General features: G+C 40.3%; 1 protein-coding gene and 1 pseudogene across 4 annotated transcripts in view; both read left to right on the top strand.

The window, feature by feature from the left end:
• Positions 1 to 23,711, top strand: part of BEND6 (BEN domain containing 6) — a 63,633-nt gene that overhangs the window by 8,004 nt on the left and 31,918 nt on the right. The window contains exons 2-5 of one of the 4 annotated variants that reach the window (XM_086370996.1): positions 12,347 to 12,551; positions 16,471 to 16,678; positions 17,400 to 17,477; positions 17,942 to 18,119. In XM_086370996.1, the coding sequence (XP_086227122.1) occupies positions 18,110 to 18,119 (10 nt within the window). In that variant the 5' untranslated portion in view covers positions 12,347 to 12,551; positions 16,471 to 16,678; positions 17,400 to 17,477; positions 17,942 to 18,109. The remainder of the gene's footprint in view (positions 1 to 12,346; positions 12,552 to 16,470; positions 16,679 to 17,399; positions 17,478 to 17,941; positions 18,120 to 23,711) is intronic. The other 3 variants (XM_086370993.1, XM_086370992.1, XM_086370997.1) reach the window with 3 other exon arrangements.
• On the top strand, positions 13,031 to 13,617 carry LOC147346519 (large ribosomal subunit protein eL34 pseudogene; annotated as a pseudogene).

Raw genomic sequence — 23,711 nt, 5'->3', positions numbered from 1 at the left:
CACTTCACGAGGCCCTTTGCTTCATTACGGGACTGCCTCACCCCAGTGGGCAAGTCCACCACCCAGGGGTCCTCGTCTCTGGGTCTGGTGGCTGCATCTCCTCCAGGTTCCCTACCGACCCCACAGGCTGTGGAAGGTTTTGGGGTACGACATACACACATTCCACACAGGAGCGGGCTTGAGACAATGCCATTTCCAAAGTGTCTCTGGTCCCTCTCTGCACTGCTCTTGGCACAGTTTCATTTGGGGTCCATCTGCAGTGAAGCAGGAATCCACTTTGAGGAGATACTGCGAGCTCCCAGTTCGTGCCCTGCCTCCTGGTGGTCTGCCCAGGCGAGCTGACCTGGTCTGGGTCTTGGGGCCCCGGAAGCTGGCTGGTGTGATCGCTGTTCACCTCTTGCCCTCACTCACAGGGCTCAGGACTCTGTGTGCTGGGCTTCCTCATCACGGAATGGAATACTGCTTCAACAGTGTGTGAAAGAATATTAGAGCCAAAAAATTACTGATAGTAGGTGAAGGGGCACCTACTTTTTTGTTACAATTGATTAAGTAAATTATCTGAAGTATGTGACTCAGCAGATTAATTATGTTCAGATCTAAACTTTTAAGACTATTAAAGTACAAAATTAATAGAGACATTGGTAATTGGTATACACTTAATTTCATTAGTATACAACATTAATATAGGATATAGGGTATGTGCTTAGTCGCTCAGTAGTATCTGACTCTTTGTGACCCCATGGAGTGTAGCCCACCAGGGCTGTCCATGGGATTCTGCAGGCAAGAATACTGGAATGGGTTGCCGTGCCCTCCTCCAGGGGATTTTCCCAACCCAGGGATTGAACCCAGGTCTCCCGCATTGCAGGTGGATTCTTTACCAGCTGAGCCACCAGGGAATGGGGCAGATATTTCAAAGAGAAATTAGCTTGTCCTTTATGTTATAATCAATAAGATAGATTAATATTTGAAAGGTGAATCACTCCTGATTTTTAGGCATAGGCATTAATTCCTGCATCAGAATGATTACATTTTATGAATTTTTAAAATTTGTCTAAAAATTATTAAAATTATAGTGATCTCATCTTGCAGTCAACTTTCAAGACAAATAGAATGTTCTACATTAATCAAAAAAAATGTGAAGTGGAAGATGGTTTACATGACTTAACAACTATCCTAATATAGAACGTTTCATTGATTCTTACTCTTCTTTAGGCGTGACTCTGCACTTGTGTTTCTGATATATTGGGAAAAGCACATAAATATCAGAGTGTAGAGTGAAGGGACAAGTAATAAGAGAGGAATAGCCAAGGAAAATAATACTCACAAAGACTGGTATTCCTTAGAAAAGATTTTGGAGGCCCTATAACCATGGGAAAACTTATCCGAGTCCTTCTGAGTTTTGCATATACTCTCTTATGCAGACTTTTAGACGGTCCTACACACACACACGGCTATAGGCTTTTTTAAATTGAAGTATAGTGGATTTACAATGTTAATTTCTGCTGTACAGTAAAGTGACTCAGTTATACACATATACTCTTTTTCGTATTTTTTCTATTATGGTTTATCACAGGATATTGAATATACTTCCCTGTGCTATACAGTAGGACCTTATTTATCCATCCTATATGTAATAGTTTAAATCTGCTAATCCCAGACTCCCAATCGTTCCATCCCCCTGCCCCCTTGGCAATCACAAGTTTGTTCTCTATGTGGCTACAGGCTTTCTGTAGACATTAGAGGGGACAGGTGACATTGTGGAGCAGGTGAAGGTTGTCTTACATTGCTCCCAGCCTCTGACTTCCACACTATTACCGCTCTGCTGTAAACATCTTCTTCCTGAACACATCAGGATAAAAATGAAGTGGTCTCACTGTCTCATTACAGAAGAGTTGGAGACTGGGCCATTTTGCACCCGGCTCTCCCACTAAGTCAGGAGCAGCAGAGAGACTTCAGTGCAGAATATGAGGTTGATGTCTTTCTTTGTTCAAGCTACTATAGAAAAATACCAGACATTGAGTAGCTCATAAACAACAGAAATGTTCCTCTCACAGTTCTGGAGGCTGAGGTCCTGGATCAGGTGCCAGCATGGTCAGGTGCTGGCGAAGCCCCTCTTCCGGCTGCAGACTGCCGATTCCTCACTGTGTCCTCCCCCGGCAGAAGGCTAAGGATCCCCTGGAAGCCTTTCTAACAAGGGAACTAATCCATTCATGAGGCCCCCCACCGCTTCATGACCTCATCACCTCCCCAAAGCTCCACCACCTTATACCATCACCAATGAGGGTGAGGATTTCAACATATGGATTTGAGGAGGCACCCATTCTGACCATAGCAGCTGGGTGTAGGGAAACCAGGAGGAACTTCCTCCAGTATATATATAGTTTAAAAAATAATATGGACGTCTCCTACCCCCATGTCCCACCTTGCCAGAGGCAGAGCTCAGACTGGTAGCCCATTTCACAGAGAGCATTAAACCAGCACTGGATATTTAGAAATATGTTGCCATTATTTTCCTGGCACTTTGGAACTCACTGAGAGGAGAGTTTTCAGTTTGTATTCTGACTTGAGTACTGAAAGGGACCTCCTATGTCTACACATTCTAAAACTAATATGTATAGAAAACAAAACTTTTGGCAATTTGGAAGAATACTTAAGTTTTATTTTGCTATTTCTTTAAATGTAGTACCTTTTGTTTCTTACAGTTTAAGAGGTGGCTTTTGTATTTTGAATTCCTGAATTAATTGTATTAATGACATATTAAAAGTAAACCTAAATGCATTAATAATTTATATTTTTATTACATTCATTTGCCTTCATTAGTTACGAAGTTCTCTGTTCTCTATGTCTTATTTCTCAGATATGTTTTGTATAATTTGAAGGTTTCTTGGAATATTCTTTTTCAAACTATTGGTTATAATCCATTAGTGAGTTGTGAAATCAATTTAATATGCTATGATCATCCCTTATTAAAATGAAACAAAATACAGTACATAGAATAAAAACTGAGAGAATGCATCACATGCAGTAAAAATGAGTATATTTCCTGAAATTTTGTTTTAGATGTATGTGTGTGGGTATGTCTGCAGGTGTGTGTTTTCTGGATCAAAATGTAGAATGTATTAATATAGATTACATTTAATATATTTAAATATAATAGTATATATTTTATTTATAAATTCTAATATAATATGTGGTCATGTATGGATGTGAGAGTTGGACTGTGAAGAAGGCTGAGCGCCGAAGAATTGATGCTTTTGAACTGTGGTGTTGGAGAAGACTCTTGAGAGTCCCTTGGACTGCAAGGAGATCCAACCAGTCCATTCTGAAGGACATCAGCCCTGGGATTTCTTTGGAAGGAATGATGCTAAAGCTGAAACTCCAGTACTTTGGCCACCTCATGCAAAGAGTTGACTCATTGGAAAAGACTCTGATGCTGGGAGGGATTGGGGGCAAGAGAAGAAGGGGACGACAGAGGATGAGATGGCTGGATGGCATCACTGACTTGATGGACGAGAGTCTCAGTGAACTCCAAGAGTTGGTGATGGACAGGGAGGCCTGGTGTGCTGCGATTCATGGGGTCACAAAGAGTCCGACATGACTGAGCGACTGATCTGATCTGATCTGATAAATATATTTAATATACAGAATATATTTACTGTGAGCTTTGAAAGACTGAAAGTCATTGACATATTATTCATCCAATCCCATGTCTTGGAGAATCTCATGGCTGTGGTCGTATTTAATCTTGCCCACTACAACTACCTGGGAAGTTAATGGTTTCCTTTAGCAAAAAAGTAAAAAATAAAGAAGGGCATATAACTACACGATTTTTTTTTACTAACTAATAATGTTTAATATACAGTCATATTCATAATATCCCTTCTGAATTTGCTAATTGGCTGGTAATATATACATTGACCCACTTGTTTGTGGATATTAGAACAGTGGCCTGAAATCTACTGAAAAGCAGAAATTCTGAAAGAGGTCTGATATGTCTATTCTGGTTGGTCTTAAATGAATTGTCTGTTTGTGAAGAAACTTGAAGATTTGTTCTATAAGGAAATTATGTCAGCAGGAGAAAATTTTAGTACAGTTAAGAATATTAAAAAATTCTATATTTTTGCCAACTGATTTTTTCCAATTTTTTTACTAAACACAAAAAACATAGCATCGTTTTTTACCAAAACACATAGCATCAAATTTACATCTTAATCATTTTTAAGTATATAGTTCAAGGGCATAAAGTACATTCACATTACTGTGCAACCATCACCACCATCCATCTCCAAACTGCTTTTCATTTTGCAAAACTGAGCTCTATATCAATAATTTCCCAGTTCCCCCTCCCCTCACCCGGAGCATATGAGCAACCGCTGTGAATGGGACTCATATCTGTCACCATCACTAAGGAATACTTAACAGGTCTTGGAGTTGGTGCAGGGAGGCCTGGCGTGCTGCAGTTCATGGGGTTGCAAAGAGTCAGACACGATTGAGCAAATGAACTGAACTGAACTGGTTAAATCTGGCAAATCCAGTTTTATCAAATAATAACAATTTGCTGTTGGATCTTCAGTTCAGTTCAGTCGCTCAGTCGTGTCTGGCTCTTTGCGACCCCACGAATTGCAGCACGCCAGGCCTCCCTGTCCATCACCAACTCCCGAAGTTGACCCAAACTCATGTCCATTGAGTTGGTGATGCCATCCAGCCATCTCATCCTATGTCGTCCCCTTCTCTTCCTGCCCCCAATCCCTCCCAGCATCAGTCTTTTCCAATGAGTCAACTCTTCGCATAAGGTGGCCAAAATACTGGAGTTTCAGCTTTAGCATCATTCCTTTCAAAGAAATCCCAGGGCTGATGTCCTTCAGAATGAACTGGTTGGATCTCCTTGCAGTCCAAGGGACTCTCAAGAGTCTTCTCCAACACCACAGTTCAAAAGCATCAATTCTTTGGCGCTCAGCCTTCTTCACAGTCCAACTCTCACATCCATACCTGACTACTGGAAAAACCATAGCCTTGACTAGATGGACCTCTGTTGGCAAAGTAATGTCTCTGCTTTTCAATATGCCATCTAGGTTGGTCATAACTTTCCTTCCAAGAAGTAAGCGTCTTTTAATTTCATGGCTGCAATCACCATCTGCAGTGATTTTGGAGCCCAAAAAAATAAAGTCTGACACTGTTTCCACTGTTTCCCCATCTATTTCCCATGAAGTGATGGGACCAGATTACAGGCTCTAAATTATGTCTTTCAAGTACCGTTCTAAATATTTTAGTAATAATGTGCAGTGAAGTAAGGCACGGAGAGGAAAAGGTTAAAGCAGTTGTTTTGCTCACCAGGAAAAGAAATGAAGATGAAAGTAAAGGAAGTGTGTGACACAGCTAAACTCCTTTTCAGTGTGATAACTGAGCCCCTAGGTCAGGGTTCAGCAAACTGCTGCCCCTCTGCCTGCCTTTTGTTTCTGTAAAGCCTGTAAACTAAGAGCAGTTTTTTACAGTTTCAAGTCATGAAAAAAAAAAGTGAGAATATCATATCATGATATGTGAGGATTGTATAAAATTGAAGTTTCGGTGTCCATAAACTTTCATTGGAGCACATCCACACTGTTGTGTGTACAGACTGCCCGTGTGCTTTCGTGCTGCAAGGGCACAGCTGAGTAGTTGTGACAGAGGCCACACGGGCAGCCGCGCAGTGCAGTGCCGTTGCAATAACTGAACAGTGTTTCAGTGTCATGCACATTGTCATACCACTATATGACACTGCGTTTTATTTTCTTACTATCAGTGCATGGCAGTCATGCCAAAGCTAGAAAGAAAGAGAAATCTGGACTCACGGCTTCTGAAGCAGAGTGGCATGTGGGTTATTTTGCTACCAAATTAGATGGCAAAGCGTTGTGTGTATTATACAAGACACTATAGCTGTGCTATAAAAAAAAACACATTACCAAACTCAACACTCATCACAGTATTTCCAGCTCACCAGACAGCAAGTCACAACAATTAGAAAATTTATTTATTTTTACTTTGGGCCGTGCCCTGTGGCTTGTGGGATCTTAGTTTCCTGACCAGGGATTGAACCCAGGACCTTGGCAGTAAGAGCCCGAAGTCCTAACCACTGGATTGCCAGGGAATTCTCCTTGAAAATTTAAAGTGAAATATCACAACAGAATTTTTTCACAAAAATGAGGAATGAAAAGGAGTCTGTGACTAGAGGAAGTTTCTGGGTGGTTTGTTTGTTAGCAAGGAAAGCCATTAGTGACAGTTAATGAAGTCATCCCTTTTTGCAGTAGCTAAAGGCATGTGCCCAAAAAAAAAAAAAAAACAAATATACTTAAGACTCAGCTTTTCAGCAGAAAGAGTTACTCAAAGGAATGAGGACATCAGGAGCAATGTAATTAAAATACACAGCAAATGACTGCGTGTTTCTTGGCTCATGATGAATCAACAGATGTTACTGATATTGCTTAGTTGTTCTTGTTTATTTGGGGAGTAATTGCTGAGTTTAAAGTGACTGATAAATTAGCCATTATAAATAGTCTTTGTGAAACTACTGTGGGAGAGAATAATTCCTAAGAAGTTGAGAAAACACTGATTCAGTACAACCTGATGTGGAATCTACTAAGATGTGATGCAGTTGATGGTGGTTCAAAATGTGTGTGAAGCCAAAAAAAGATTTGTTGGAAAAATTTATAAAACTTGTGAAAATATAAAGTATTTAAAGCCTACAGTTATTCATTTTATTTTTCATCAGAAGATACTTTGAAGAAAATGTTTGAACCTATTATATAAATATATATTTTTACATAGCTGTATTGAATTATTATTTAAATGCAATTCACCCATTTGAAGTAGACAGTTCAACGTGGAGTTTTATTTTTATTATTATTTGTTTTATTCACAGGGTTTGTGCAACAACCACCACAATCCAGTTTTTAAAAAATACTTTTGGGGCCTCCCCTGTGGTCCATTGGTTAAGAGTCTGTGCTTCAAGTGCAGGGCTTATGGGTTCAGTCTCTCATTGGGTAACTAAGATCCCACATGTCACATGGCTTGGCCAAAAAATTTTTTTTAATTTTTAAACATATTTTTGTCTTTTTTAAAAGAAACCCATCAACAGGCATTCCTTTCCCCATCCACCAATCTTTCACCTCTAAGAAACCACTAATGTATTTTTGTTTCTAGAAATCTGACAATTCTTGACATTTCTTAGAAATGTAATCATACAATGTGCGATCTTTTGAGATTGATGTCCTCAACTTAGCATAAGGTTTCCAAGGCTCATGTATGTTGTAGCATGTATCAGAACTTCATTTCTTCTTGTTGCTGAATCATATTTCACAGTAAGAATGTACTTACTTTTATTCGTCTAGTCCGAAGTTGATACACTTCTGGGTTTTTCTACTTTTTAGCTGTTACGGCTAATACCGCTGTGAACATTTGAGTACAAATTTTTGTTTTGAAGTATGGTTTCACTTCTGCTGGATACATACTTAGGAGAGAAACTGATGTGTTATATGGTGATGCAATAGTTAACTTTTGGGAGAACTGCCAGACTGTTTTCCAAAATGCATGCTCTATTTTTACAATCCCACCAGCAAGAGTGGGATTCCAGTTTCTCCACATCTGTACCATTAAGGGTTCCAATTTCTCCACATCAGTACCAAAACTTTTTGTTTTTTGTCTTTTTTGGTTATAGCCATCTCAGTGGATATGAAGAGGAATCTTACTGTAATTTTTATGAGCATTTGTGTAGTGATTAATAACACTGGGTTATTCATTGTTTATCTTCATTGAAGTAATGTCTGTTTAAATCCTTTGTTTAAAAAAGGATTTATTTTTTATTTAAAAATAATAATTTTTATTATACTTTGTTTAAAAAAAGCTGGGTCATTCATCTTTGTATTATTGTGTTGTAAAAGTTTTTAGATATCCTGTATTCAAGTCCCTTATGAGATCTACTTTCAAATATTTCCTTCCATTGTATAAGTTTTCTTTTTACTTTCTTGATGGTATCATTTGTGAAAATAATGTTTTTGTTCATATCTATGAAATCGTTGCCTAACCCAAGATCACAAAATTTATATAAACTCTGATAACACGTCAGCGTTAGCAAGTGAGCGTTTGACTTTAATTTTGAAAAGGAAAAGGGAAGGAAGGAAAAAAGAAAAGGGAAAACGTTGAACACTAATTAAACAAGATTTTTAAAAATTCCATTCTCCCTAGGCCTATCTTACAAAAAATTGTACTCAATTATTATTAGTTTAGTTTCAAATATGCATAGTACATCATGAGAAATGCCATGCTGGATGAATCGTAAGTTGGAATCAACATTGCCAAGAGAAATATCGACTACTTCAGATATGTAGATGATACCACTCTGATGGCAGAAAGTAAAGAGGAACTAAAGAGTCTCTTCATGAGGGTGAAAGAGGAGAGTGAAAAAGCTGGCTTGAAACTCAACATCAGAAAAATTAAGATCATGGCATCCAGTCCCATAACTTCACAGCAAATAAAAGGAGGAAAAAGTGGAAGCAGTGACAGATTGTAATTTCCTGGGCTTCAAAATCAGTGCAGATGGTGACTGCAGCCATGAAATTAAAAGATGCTTGCTCCTTGGAAGGAAAACTATGACAAACCTAGACAGCATATTAAAAAGCAGAGATACCACTTTGTCGATGAAGGTTCATAAAGTCAAAGCTATGGTTTTTCCAGTAGTTAGGTACGGATGTGAGAGCCGGACTATAAAAAGTGCTGAGTGCCAAAGAATTAATGCTTTTGAATTGTGGTGCTGGAGAAGACTCAAGAGTTCCTTGCACTGAAGGGAGCTGGAATCAGTCAATCCTAAAGGAACTCAACCCTGAATATTCATTGGAAGGACTGATGCTGAAGTTCCAATACTTTGGCCACCTGATGCAAAGAGCCAACTCATTGGAGAAGACCCTGATGCTGGGAAAGATTGAAGAAAAAGGAAGGGGGTGGCAGAGGTTAGACAGCATCGCCTCAGTGGACATACATTTGAGCACATTCTGGGAGATAATGGACTACAGAGGAATCTGGTGTGCTACCTTCTTCCTTAGCTGGAGTTGCAAAGAGTCAAATACAACTTAGAATGAACAACAACAACATTTCAAATTCATGAATGAAAAGTTTTGAAGATTTATGTTCTTTCTTACTTACGAGTACCCACATAATATCCTTGATTTTGCCTCTTGGCCTGCAAAGCCTAAAACATATACTATCTGACCCTTCACAGAAAATGTGTGTTGACCTTGCTCTGAGTAACCAGATGAATGAGATTTACTGTAAGTGGAGACTTTGTTGACAGAATGCTCTCTAAATAATTATGTATCACCAATTTAAGATTGCTTATGGCAAACACACTTAGGATCTGTGGATTTACAACTCCCTAGAGAAGGTCATCAGAGAAGGCAATGGCACCCCACTCCAGTACTCTTGCCTGGAAAATCCACGGACAGAGAAGCCTGGTAGGCTGCAGTCCATGGGGTCGCTAAGAGTCGGACACAATTGAGCGACTTCACTTTCACTTTTCACTTTCATGCTTTGGAGAAGGAAATGGCAACCCACTCCAGTGTTCTTGCCTGGAGAATCCCAGGGACGGGGGAGCCTGGTGGGCTGCTGTCTATGGGGTGGCACAGAGTTGGACACGACTGAAGCCATTTAGCAGCAGCAGCAGAGAAGATCATGCGAGCTACACAGCTCTGAGGTATAAAGTGGAGGTGTGTCACAAGCTAAACACACCCCCTGTGTGAGCTGACCCCCAACTCTCAGAGGTCTCACCTGTTATTCTAGAAGGAAGGACCTACAAAACCAGCAGGAAGTCCTAAATTTCTCCCCATTCTGCCTGTGCCTTTTTTTTTAAATTGGAGTATAATTGCTTTACAATGTTGTGTTAGTTTCTTGCCCGTGCCTTTTGATTGTTTGTGTCTTTGAAATTATTAACAAAACTTGATACTAGGTAAGGTCTCTGATGGTTGTGAGGTGTGATAGTCTAGTCCCATGTGTTAGTTGAAACACTCTTCATGCATTTAAAAACTTAAATTTTCAAAGAGTCAAACCAAGCAGTCTTGGAAAGACCATCCCGGATATAATTTTATGCTTGGAGTAGAGAATAATTAATTTCTCTGAAAATAGGTAAAAGATCCATATTTTCTCAAAGGAGTACTTGGTGTAATTTGGTAAGGAGCATAGTTACCTTCCGGAGAAGGCAATGGCACCCCACTCCAGTACTTTGCCTGGAAAATCCCATGGATGGAGGAGCCTGGAAGGCTGCAGTCCATGGGGTCACTGAGGGTTGGACACGACTGAGCGACTTCACTTTCACTTTTCACTTTCATGCATTGGAGAAGGAAATGGCAACCCACTCCAGTGTTCTTGCCTGGAGAATCCCAGGGACGGGGGAGCCTGGTGGCCGCCATCTGTGGGATCACACAGAGTCAGACATGACTGAAGTGACTTAGCAGTAGCAGCAGCATAGTTACCTTCTGTTTAACAGTCCCTTTGAGATCAGTCTCTTCTGTAAAGTTTTATCGCAAGCGTACTTAGTCCCTCAGTCATGTATGACTCTTTGCAACCCCATGGACTGTAGCTCATCAGGCTCCTCTGTCCATGGGATTTTCAGGCAAGAATACTGGAGGGTGTTGCCATTTCCTTCTCCAGGATCTTCCTGACCCAAACTCGTGTCTCCTACGTCTCTTGCATTGCAGACAGATTCTTGACCTGCTGAGCCATCAACTATATAAATTATATATCTTTTCATGAAAACAAACCAACATTTGCAAGTAAAAAGGATGCTCGGATCAAATGTGCTGAATCATCCACAGACAGTAAAAGATAGATTTGATCATTTCCACTCTATTCAACTTAAACACTATCGTCTGCTTTATCACATTTTGAAAAAATGATTCTCCCTTAAAATTTTTATGAAGTCTATTACCTTTGAAATTTGCCCTCATTCTTTATAGTACTATTCTTAAGTTTATACCAAAGAAGATATTCCATCTCCAAACTTTAGAGGTTTCAGAAAAAAAAAAAGGACCAATTTCTAGGCCATTATTGATCTCCCTTGGAATATTTTGGTCCTGATGAGATCTGCTATCTTTAATGTCTTTTTCCTAAAGGTATATAACTTCCGTCCTCATTTGCATCATTTTGTAATCTTTCTACTTAGACTCCTCATAACTGACAAGAAAAAACTTGTAAAGATGGGGAAAAAATTATACTATTTAATTTTATAAGTGACAACTTCCTGCATCCCACATATTGGAAACATGACATCCTCGTGATTTTGAATTGAGTGGAAGTGTGTCCTAAATAGGCTCGTGGGAGAAGAACGACAGGAAGTATTGAGTAAACTAGTTCACTTGAGTGGCTAGTGCCTTTACGAAACATACAGTTACAAACATATTATGTATCCCTTTGCTTTTTCTTTTTTATTTCATATATGACCAAACATCTCAAAATATCCCTACTTTTTTAGATTGTATTAACTTTATTCAACAGTCTAGTAAAGATAGAAAAATGTTACAATTTTATACATACCTACATATGCTTTCATTTTTTCTGTTTATTTGTTTTTTATGGAAAGGTATTTTATTTTAAACATAGCAAGCAGTGTGTACTCAATCTCAAACTCAAGCAGTGTCAATCTCAAACTCCCAACCTACCCTCTCTCACTTCCTCCCTGGTAACCACAAGTTCATTCTCTAAGTTTGTGAGTCTGTTTCTGGTTTTTAATAAGTTCATCTGTATATTTTCTTTTTCGATTCTGCATATAATTGATATCATATATTTGTGTTGCTCTATGTTACTTCACTTAGTGTGATAATCTCCAGGTCCATCCATGTTGGTGCAAATGGCATTATTTTGTTCTTTTTTATGGCTGACTAGTAGTCCGTTGTGAAGAAGGCAATGGCACCCCACTCCAGTACTCTTGCCTGGAAAATCCCATGGACAGAGGGGCCTGCTGGGCTGTAGTCCATGGGGTCACTAGGAGTCGGACACGACTGAGCGACTTCACTTTATTTTTTCACTTTGATGCATTGGAAAAGGAAATGGCAACCCACTCCAGTGTTCTTGCCTGGAGATCCCAGGGACGGGGGAGCCTGGTGGGCTGCCGTCTATGGGGTCGCACAGAGTCGGACACGACTGAAGCGACTTAGCAGCAGCAGCAGCAGTAGTCTGTTGTATATATGTACCATATCTCCTTTATCCATTCCTTTGTTGATGACATTTAGGTTGCTTCCATGTCTTGGCTACTGTAAACAGTGCTGCAATAAACACAGGGGTGCATGGATCTTTTCAAACCATGTTTTTCTCTCGTTTTTCATTTTAGGGCAAAATATTAACAGTGTATCCCCATCTCATGGGCTTTCCCTCCTCCCACAATTTCACAAAACCTTTGGTAACTAACTAAGAAAATGCAGAAGATCTTTCAAACAGAGGAAACCACTGATTCCCAAGCTCTCAGAAAAGGAAAGAGGAAAAGGACGGAGCCGATGGACTCAGAGAACGTGAACAGTGACCCAGACAAAGCCCAGGTGGGTGTGCTGCTGCTGGGGGTCCACCTCGACTCCACAATTCCTTTCTTAATTTACTGGTGCATTTCCCCCTCTTGTCTCAATTTATTCTTCCCTTTAATTCTTTATTCAACTGAAGGAATAAAATTTCATGTTATCTTTTTATTATTGAACAAGTTGAATTAGAAACATACTCAAAAGACATCTTACGTACTTCTATTGAAGTGTGGCCAATTATGCATTGTTCAAACTTTCCTTGATATCCTGGTATATTAAAGATCAGCAAACTATCAAAAATGTTTTTTTCTTCCCCAAACCACTGGAGACATTGGAACACCTCTTCTAAAATTTACCGGCTGCTTTTCTTTTTTGACTGCTGTTTGTAGTCGGGGCCCCTTTCTTGTTTGTATTCATTCATTTATTCCTTTCTGATCTGAATTCCCTACTCACATTCTCCTCCTACACTTTCGACAAACCATCCATGTGTGTATTCTGTGCCTTTTTGTGTGTCTTTGTAATGCATGAAGTGTTTGTGTGCATACATTTTTAATTTTTCTTAAGGTTTAGAATATATTTTAGCCCCTGGGAATGGTGTCTAGAGGCATCGAGAATGGTCCAGCATGTGGCACATGTCCATCCTAGGCTGCCCTACAGCACAGCCTCTAATAAAGCTAGACTGACTTGAACCCCTGGCAATAGAATTTTTTACCTTTAAACCCAGAAGTTTGGGGAAGTACCAAAATCCACGTGTGGAATGTGCCCAGGCTGACTTTGAGAAGTTGGCTCTGTGAGACCAAAAGATCTTACGAGGTTTCCTGAAATGAAACATCTCAGCTGGGTATATGGTGGGTCCATGTCTGCCAAGTGTCTCCGCGACTGGATTACACAGTCTTTCCTTATAGAGGGACAGAAAATCCTTGTAAAAGTGTTGGAGGCACAAGCACAGAGTCACGAACCGAAATTTAAAATGAAGCCTTTTTCACCTGAAGTTAATGAAATACTGTTAATCAACTATACGCCAATATAAAATTTTAGATTTTTAAAATAAAATAAAAAATGAAGCACTTTTGGGTAATTAAAAAATCAAAAGGCTAAAAATTATATAGTGTATATATAGTATATAGTATATATATAATATATAGTATGATCATTGTATATATATATATCATATTATATGTGTGTGTGTGTGTGCCTATAAAACATCTCCCACCCATCCTGTTCCCCACCCCCCAGCCCCCATTATAGGGAACCACATGTTTGGCTTTCTTGTTTATCATCCCAGTAAAATAAAGCAAATTGAATGTAGATATTCTTATCCCCTCTTCAGCACAAAGAGTAACTTACAAATAGGCTGCTTTGTACTTTGCTTTTTTAATTTAGCGTATTTTGCAGATCTTTCTATTAGTGCATAAAGAACTTTCTCTTCTGTACATCAGCACCCCCTGGGCGTATGTATCCTTTTTTTACTTATCCAGGCACCTAGCATGGATATGGCTTGTTTCCAGTCTTCTTTCTACAAATCACGCTGTACCGTACAACATTATGGCTCCATCATCTTGCACATCACTTAGTATTATGCTGGTATCATAATATACACCTCAATCTGTTTCTAATTTTTCAATCAGTGCTGCTTTTAACTTCTGTCTATACTGCTATTATACATGATTCATTGTGTCTAACAAAGAACAGCATTCATTATTTCACATGTGCTTTCCTCCAGTGATGAAGACTTAGATTTCCTCCAGCATCTTAGTACTACAAACAATGACAAAGTAAATGTCCATATACATGTCCTTTTAAGAAACAGCGTGAGAATGTCTCTGTGATAAACACTCGGGAGTGTGAGTAATTGCTTTCGTATGACAATGAAATTACTTTCCAGAAGGTGTGCGTTGGTGCACATGCCCAGCAGCAGCGCCTCAGGGGTTCCGTGTTTGTGCTTCTCTGCCAACACACAGCATTTATGTCCTTATTGCATATATTTGGTAACTGAGGGGAGAAAATGTTTCGATTTGCTAGTGCAGGTATGGGGGTCCAGAGGTTCCTCGAGGATAAAACAGTTCACCTGCTCTAGCAGGCCAGTGTTATGGTTTCTTTTGCAATTTGTGTCTCTCAAAAACTTTAACAGCTGATCAAACTGTTTCTATTTGGTTCCCTTGCAAATAACTACTGCCACACATCTTATTTGGTACTAAATAAGCCTGAAAACTCTCCTCTTTTATTACGGCTGCCCAGCCTCTTTTCTCTCCAACTTTTGGCAGTGAGTTAATTCTCGTGTGAAACAAAAGCCTTGAAGGTAACGCTCTGAAGCCGAGGTTTACTTCCGGGATGGATTTCAGTGTCTGGCAGAGAGCACTTAAAGAGAAGCTCTTGAGAAAGCCTTAGGTCACAGGCTTACCTCCTGCAATTTAGATATAGACATCATTTTTTTTTTCAAGCCTTGAAGATTTAACATTATTGGACTCAGTTTAGATCGCTTGCTGCATTCTCAGTGTCAATGGACGAAGAAAGTCTTCCGTTTCTGCAAACCAGCTAGCACTGACAGGAAGTCACTGATGCACACAGACATTCTCTTTCCAGGCCCAATAAGCACATGGTCTGCCTCCCAAGGCATTGCAGGTGACCGTGGATCAACTGTGTCATCACTGAGGCCTAACAAGAGTCAATGACCTTCCAACATGGTATACCTGTGCTCTTTTTGCTCACAGCCTGACCTCTAATTGAAACGTATGTCACTTTTTGGGTATCTGGCTTCTAGTTTATAGAATCTACATTAGGATGCATGTTGCAAAAGCTGTAACAAAGACCCAAACATCACAGTGGTGTATAAAGATGGTTTATTTCCCTTTCACATAACAGGAAGCAGAGTCCTGGTTGCTATGGCAGCTCCACAATGTTGAGGATCCCTCTTATCTTCTGTATCTACCTTCCTGAACACATAGCCTTGGCATCTGGGTCAAGGTGGCTGCTTCAGCACCTACCGTCACGTCTCTCTCTTTGCCAGTAGAAAAAGGAGAATTGAGGCAGGATAAAACATGCCTGTTCCTTCTAGGGCCATGACCCAGTGGTGGTACACATGGTTTCTACTCCTGTTGATTGGTGGAAGCTTAGTCACATAGCCACACTGAGATGCCCAGGAGTCTGGAAAATGTAATTCATGCATTGGAGAGGAAATGGCAACCCACTCCAGTGTTCTTGCCTGGAGAATCCCAGGGACAGAGGAGCCTGGTGGGCTGCCCTCTATGGGTCGCACAGAGTCGGACATGACTGAAGCAGCTTAGCAGCAGCAGTAGCTAGATCTATTGTCTATTAACTTTGTCTTCCAATGATGTTTACAAATGGATTCGCTTTAGCTTGATTTTATTTCTCTCTTGTATGAACTTGCTGTAAGAACTAGATCATGTATTCTGCTTTTTTTCCAGTTACTTTTTTCCAATTGCTCTGCATAGAATTATGATCTCAATAGGCATCCTTCAGTTTTTTTTTCGAAAATATTTCACTTCTATTTAACCAAATCTATCATCTTTTAATTTAAAATTTATATATCTACTGTAAATACATTAGCTACTTGCCCACATAGGACAGTAGTCATTTTCATTACCAGTATATATATTATATATGTCACATATGTATATGGAATAATGAAATATATACACATACATAGATTTGTATATTTGTAAAATAAGGAGTGAGGTTGAATGTACACATTACCAAACATACAAAAATGAAATTGTATTTCCTATAACTGATCCTACCTGGCTTTCAAATCTCCTTCCCTGCTTGACAAGGAAGTGGGGGATGGGGAATTTGAACTTGTCCATTGACAGTGAATTACAGTTAGAGTGTTCCGGGGTTTAAAAGTCCCTTTGAGATATTGGTATGATTTAAGTCTCAGTGAGACTAGACTCTCACCCTCCTCCGCTTCCTGTTTTTTTCTAAGAAATGGTTCAAGTTTTGAGGAGTCTTCTACATCATCCAGCGTTTCTGCGGAGGGGTGGCTGCTCTTGCGCCTGGGCTCGAGTCTTCTTTGTGGTTCCTGGGTGTCCCGTACTGCGACTGCTGAGGCACAGGGGTCCCTCCAGCCCCCCGGGGGTCCTGTTGGCACCGTCTACTGATGTTTGCCGTGCTGGAACCCGCTGCCATCTTCTGTAAGGTTCTGTCGCTCTGTAGCCTCTCTGTTCCCCTGGTCCCCCAGCACTTACCCAGTTCCTGACTGGGACACAGGGACCATTCGGATTCTCCAGCTGCTTTGCCTGACCTCCGAGGGGTCTGGACACTGTCTCTGGTTCATTTGACCACACGCCCCTTTTGGCCATTTCTGATCTGGGGCTCAGAAAGGCACCGTGTTGCCCTGATGTTGCTAGACAGGGAGCCCATTTAAGGCATTTATGATGCACTGAGAAGCCCGGAGCCAACCCTACTGCCTAGACTGCCTTCATTCATCTGGATGTTTCTGTCATCTACCCTGACCCCGTGATCCGCCTCCATTCCCCACAAAGGTCAGGGCAGGAAGAGCAGACACGAATCTTTCTGTCTTTCTTGTCCCTAATCCCTCTTGCTCCTCAACCCGGCCCCAGGAAGTCTCTTCCCTTCCTATTCAGCAGGAACTTTCTTGATGCCATGCCTTTATCTCTCTATATATAAAAAAATTGTTGTAGGAAAGCTGGTCTACAATGTTGTGTTAGTTTCAGATGTACATGTGCCTTTATCTCTTCTCCTTTGAAGTTTATTTTTATAAACATCATACTCCAGGCTTCTAGGGTTGGATCTTTATAAATTCTATTCTGTGTTGTAATTTCCCAGATTTAGATTTATATAAATATAAAGATAAGCTTTATAATTTGAGAAAATTTTTCTTTCTCTACACAGCCTAGGTTTTACAGCTCAAGTGTACACATTTCAGACTGTTGTCCTGCTGGCCTCAAAAAATATCTTTTAAACTAAAAGGTAAACATTAGTGCTTTGTTCTGGGTAAATCTCTCCCCTTTCTCTGGTGGAATAAACCCCCAAATTGGCCTCATGGCTTAGTCTCAACAGAGAAGCTGAGGATGAGGCAATGGGAGAAAAATGGAGGACGTGGATGAGTTATAAAGATCTGAGTAGCACTCTGGTTGTTTCTGCTCTGTTATACTATTTTTCAACTTTGTGTTTTTCACTGACGTTAAGCTGAAAGTCAGAATCCTGATGACTGTTTTGAAAAAGATGTGTGCATGAAGCTTTGATGTCCTCCCTTACTCTGAGCTCCCCTGGATGGTGGAGGACCAAGCTGAGGCTAGATCACTCGCAAGGACCCAGCCCCCTCCTGGGAGAGCAGGAGCCTGTAGGTCTGATTAAGTCCCAGCAGCATCCAGAACACAGGAGAAACCACAAAGCTGCCTTGATGCTTTTGTTGTGCCTGCCTTGTATTTTAGAGAGACCCATATTCGGGAAATGCCTTTCTGCCTGGTGAAAGCTCCAGTGAGGATGAAGAGCCTCTAGCAGAACTGTCAAAGGAGGAATTGTGCACAAAAATAAAAAGCCTGAAACAAAAACTAACAAACATCCGGAAAGAAAACAGCCGCCTTCGACAGTCTTTGGTCATGCTGCAAGGTAAACCTAGAGAAAATTGACATTTTTAGATAAAAAGAAAAATACGTGATGAGTGAAAAGTATTTAAATCAGTTGTCAAGAATGAAAAAGTCAGTGCCTTAGAGAAAAAATTAAAAACTACATGTTAAGAAAATCTATGATTACACAATTTAACATGGATACACTCTATCAAATCCTCAGTTTATTGCTTAGAAAATTTTAGATTATTCCTACAAAATACCAGATGTTGTATTCATTTAATAATGTCCAACAAATATTTACTGAGCATTTAATATAGGCTTAGACAGAAAAGACCAGTTAGACAAGAGATACATCAATGTGTTCACGATGTACTTATCTCATTCCCCTCTGCTAACGAAGCACTAGAAAATGGGGCCTGTGGTGATCCCTTATAGAATCACTGGAATTAAACATTCCATATATTAAATTTTAGATTTAGAGTTGGGAGGAGTGGAAAATAATCACATTCCATTGAAGACTTACAAAGGAGAAAGATAGGCCCAAGAAAATGAAAACTCCCCTGGTATAATGCCTTTTGGAAGAACCTATTAATATATTATGTTTAAGTGTTTATTTTTTAAATTATGGTTTCCATTTGTAGTTCAGCGTCATGCCCTATTTTTACAGCTGAATTATATTCTGTGTTGGAAAGCATTCTTTCCAACATAAAACGGTAAATGCATAGTGTATTTTGAAAATACATCCCTCTGGCTGCTGTGTATAGAATGAGTACAAGGAGCACAGAAAGGAAAGTGGGGAAGAACCACTCTGAAAGGTGTTCCAGTCCTCATACTAGCAGGATGGCAGCCTCGCGCAGGGCTGTGGCCGTGGAAATAAAGAAGACGATCTTGCAGAAATGGCAGGAGACAGAACAATGTCGTGAGCTAGGTCGACACAGTGGTGGCTCAGATGCCTTCCTACCATTATTGGTTAAGTTGAAGACTTCTTAGTTTTAAGTAGAAACAGGGACATGTGAATGGAAATAAGATATTTATTCCACCAACAAGCTATTCTCTCTTTATTTTTTACATCTTAAATGTTGCATTTTTATAACTGATTGTTTTTCCTGGTGAGGTTTTTGCAGTTTTCCTTTTCATAAGGATGTCAGTCATTTTGGATTAAGGCCTACCTCATTTTAACTTGATTACATCTGTAAGACCCTATTTCCAAATAAGGTCACACTCTGAGATTTTGGAGGTTGGACTTCAGCATCTCTTTTTGGTGGGTACACAGTTCAGCCCACAATATTCCATATTGCTAACCCCAAAGGTCCTTTCTGAAGGGTCCCATTAAGTGCCTGCTACTTTTGACACCTTGGCTACCTCTCCTCCCTTGGCTTCAAGGACACCTGTGTCCTCAGGTGCTGCTGAGCTTTCCACCCCGGTCGTGTGTCTGCCTCATTTCATCATTTTACCCTCCAAATATCTAATGATGCCCAGGCTCAGCCCTTGGACGCCTTTCTTTTCTGTCTGCGTGCATTCCACAGGGGCTCATGTCCAATTCTATGGGGTTAAATTCAACAGTAACAGTGATTCTCAGACGTACCTCTGGCCTGGACTTCTCCCTTTAGCTCCCGACTCACTGTCTGACTGTATTTACATGACCAGCAGGTATCCCAGGTCAGCCTGTCCCATCCATGTGCCCAGCCTTCCCCTCCACCTGCTCCTGTATTTCCTTCTTCCTTGTCTTCGTTAATGCTAACTGCATAGTTAAAGTTTCTCAAGTCAAAAATCACGATGCTGTCTTGTAGTTCTTTTACATCCTACACTCAGTCTCTTGGCAAATCCTGCTAACTTCCCCTTCAAAATATCTCTGGTTTAGACTAGTCCAGATCACCAGCATCCCTCACCCCGGCTATCATGGGGGCTTTCTCCCTGGTCTTGCGCTTTTGCTCATGCTCCTGTGCAGTCCCCTCTCAATATGCAGCAGTTGCAACCTGGCTCCTTGTAGGCCAGCTCATGCCGTTCTCTGAAAACTCTTTGGTGCACGTCCACCTCACAGGGGGAAGAACCAAGGTCAGTTTTATGATCTAGAGTCCTTACATGATCCAGGCACCTCCCCGCCACCTCCCTTTCTGGCCTTGTTTTCTACTCTCTCCCCATCCTTCTTCGTGATTCAACCCATCCTGGACCGCTTGTTTTCCCTCTGAATACATCAGAGGTGATCTGACTTCAGGGTCTCTGTACCAACTTTCTCCTTGGCCTGGGATGTTCCTCCCCTAGATATCCATGTGGTTTGCCCCCCCACATACTTCAAGACTTCACTCTAAATTCATTTTTGCCCTGACTGACTCTCTCCATTTAAACTATCAGCCTCTCTTCCCTCACAACGTTTTTTATCCCCCTCCCTTGCTTTGCTTCCTCTTTGGTATTTACAACTCTATATCCTCTATTCCATATTTAATATTGTCTGCCCCCCACATGTGCACACACTGGAATGTACTCCTGGAAACCAAAGTAAAGTTGGCTATTGGCTGGACTTCAGGCAACAGGAAGAGTCAGGAACTGCCAACTGCCACTGCAGTATTCATGCATGCATTTCTTCGTTCAACCAATATTTATAAAGTCCTCTGTATATCAGGCACTGCTGCAAGTACCTAGGAAAACCCAGTGAACAAAATAGCAAAAGATCCCTGCTCTCGTGAAACTCACATTCCAGTGAGGCAAGCAATCAAGATCATGAAAAATAGTGATTAAATAAATTACATAATATGTTAGCAAGTGGAAAAAGCTATGGGAAAAAATAGGTGGTCAAGGAGGATGGGGATTTGAGAGAGAGCGTGTGTGTTTTAGAATAATGTGGGTCATAGTAGGTCTTCTTGTGAATCTATAGTTGGGAACTAGGACAATATCAAAAAGTTGAAATTTCATGTATAATCCAAGTAAGAAAGGGATCTGAGAGAAGAGTGCACGGTGGTTAGTCATCTTTTGCTCAGCAGTATTCTTCTTTGAACTAAGAATCAGTTTTTCTGTCTATAAAGCCTATTAACTAAGAAATATGGCAGAGCATATATGACGTTGTAGACGTTCAGAACAGCAGATGTGTGTGTGCTCTGTGTGCACATGTTAAACATTTGAAGCAGATCCTGTGGACCACAGCTAACCAGCACAGTAAGATAGAGAAGGGGAGAAGCGATATCTCTTCTGTACAGAATGCTATTAAATTGTTACATGTAAAGGGTGAATATATACCCAGGAAAAATAAAGCCTCAGCTGAAAACTCAACTCTATTAACTAAAGAGATTTCAGTAAAGAAGGAAAACTCAATTAAGTTTTGCCGAGGCTCATTTAAGTACAGTAGAAAGCTGTCAAAGTTTCAGACATAGGCAAAGTAAAACCAATGAATCACTGAAGTAGTAATCATTAAAAGTTTATTGTGCTCACATCAAAAAGACAGTTTGCAAATCAGGAGCACTCAAATCAGAATATGGAATGAGGCTCAGGGGTATATTTTATAAAGCAGCTCATATAGTTAGAACGCAGTGAGTGTTTACACTTCTTTATAATATTGGTTATAATATTAGAATTTTTTTAAATAGCAGGGAATTGGGTCAGTGGTTGCCTCATATCAACTTTGGGAAGCAGTTCAAGTTTTGTTTATGATTTTTCAGAGATGAAAACAAGAAATGGCCCAGGACAAGTTAAGTCTTGCAAAACAAGCTAAATTAAGCCTTGTTTGTGTGATTAAATGGTTCTGTCTGCTTGGGGAATTTTCAAGGCTGGTCTTCATTTCTGATTTTTAACAAAGCTTAAGTTAAATGTGTGAATCTCCCTCTTTTCTTGAAATCCTATGAAAAAGAAACTTAAAATGCATAAAACCACAAGGACCAAGAAAACTCAAAAGGAGACCACAGCAGATAAAAGATGCCGATAAAATTTGAGAAGCTAAGAGCAGATGGATGAATGGTAACTGACTCCATCTGGAGAAATCTGAAAGCTCAGTGTCTGTGATGGAGTGGGGGAGGTACGGGCACAGGACTGGGGAAGAGGAATTCAAAGGAAACAAGCCACATCCCAGCCCAGAACTACAGAAGGCTTAGAATTGTACTTGAGAAAAGGATTATGTTAGTCCTGATAGTGCGAAAACTGGAGGAGTCATTGAAAAACTTCATCAAAACCCTTTAGGACCCAAAGTCTCACATTTTTTCTGTGCAGCCGGCAACTTCCACCCTTCCCACAGCCAAGGACGGGTGTGTTCTCTTAGGAGAGGTTGATCCAAAGCCGTGAACTCAGGGACACTGGGCACAGTTGAGGGAAGGGGTGTGATCATGGAGGAACTCATCTAACATGTAATGCAGAGACCGAAACAAAGGGGAAAGTAAGGTCACAGGAAACAGAGAAAATGCAGGGAGCAGAGGGAGGCTCCATGAAACAGGGTGGTTTAAGGAAGGAACAGTCAAAGACATCAATAAAATGTCTGGAAGTGAAAGTTAAGAAAGTCTTGTAGCTGTCGCAAGAAGGAGACTAAGAAAAGGGAAATAAAAGAGATTAGGAAAAACAGAGAATGAGTTCAGGAGGTCAAACATCCAAAGAAAAGAGGTCCTGATAGAGAGGAGAGAGAAGAGGGAGAAATTATCTTAAAAATAAATACAGTAAACTTCTAGAACTGTAAGACATAAAATTCTAGACTAAAAGATGCTACCAAAAGCAAAAAGGCTTATTTAAGGCACAATAATGTGAAATTTCAGAACACCAGGAAGGGAAGATCCAGAAGCTTTCAGAGGGAGCAGGCATGTTACCTGCTAAGACGTGGGGGTCAGATGATGTTGGACTTTTCACCAGCAACCCTGGAAGTTCCAAGGCAATTGAGCAATGCCTTTAACATTCTGAGGAGAAATGATTTAAACCTAGACTTCTATACCCAGTGAAACCATCAACCAAGGGTGAGGGCATAATAATGATACTGTCACACTTACAATGGCTCAGTGCTCTTCCTGTGCTTCCTTTTTCAAAAATTAAGGGAGGGTGTGTTCCTCTAAATGAGAGAGTGAACCTAGAAAGTCAATCTGAAAATGGTAGTCCAGTTCAGGAGAGGGACAGAGAGTAGCCCCAGACTAATAGTGAGGGGACACTCCAGGGGAACGGCTCCACAGTGGGCCGGACGCAGCTGGTTCAGAGAGGTGGAGGGGGTTCCAGGAGAGAGATGACTGAGAGAAATATGAAACTGAGAGATGACATAGTCGAAAGTCAGTAAACAATTGTATGAGTCTGAAAACAATAAAAGAACAGTTGGTTATGCTTATTATTGTTATTAAAGACTGTAATGGTAATGACCATAGAAACAGGTAAATGAATTAGAAATTGTCCCTCTAAAGCACTAGGTAATCCAGAGTGGTAGCAGTAGGGCAGAGGACTCCTATTTTTCATTATAAGCCTTATTGTATTTAAAAAATAAATGCCTGGTACATTATAGGTACCCCAAATCTAACAGCTACCATTTTTTAAAAAATCAGTAATTTTCTTAAAGATCAGAAATTGCTGGTTATATCCCTAAAAAAATAAAAAGAATCTACACATATTAATTACAAATAGCTATAAAATATCTACTAGTTACCCTAACAAGAAATGCGTTGGCTTCCCAGGTGGCTCAGTG

The sequence above is a fragment of the Bos grunniens genome, chromosome 23 (genome assembly GCF_055505025.1).
Source record: "Bos grunniens cultivar Pamir isolate PY7600 chromosome 23, Bosgru_T2T1.0, whole genome shotgun sequence".
NCBI lineage: Eukaryota > Metazoa > Chordata > Mammalia > Artiodactyla > Bovidae > Bos > Bos grunniens.
Note: the sequence above shows the minus strand (reverse complement) of the source record. Positions and strands in the feature narration are given on the sequence as shown.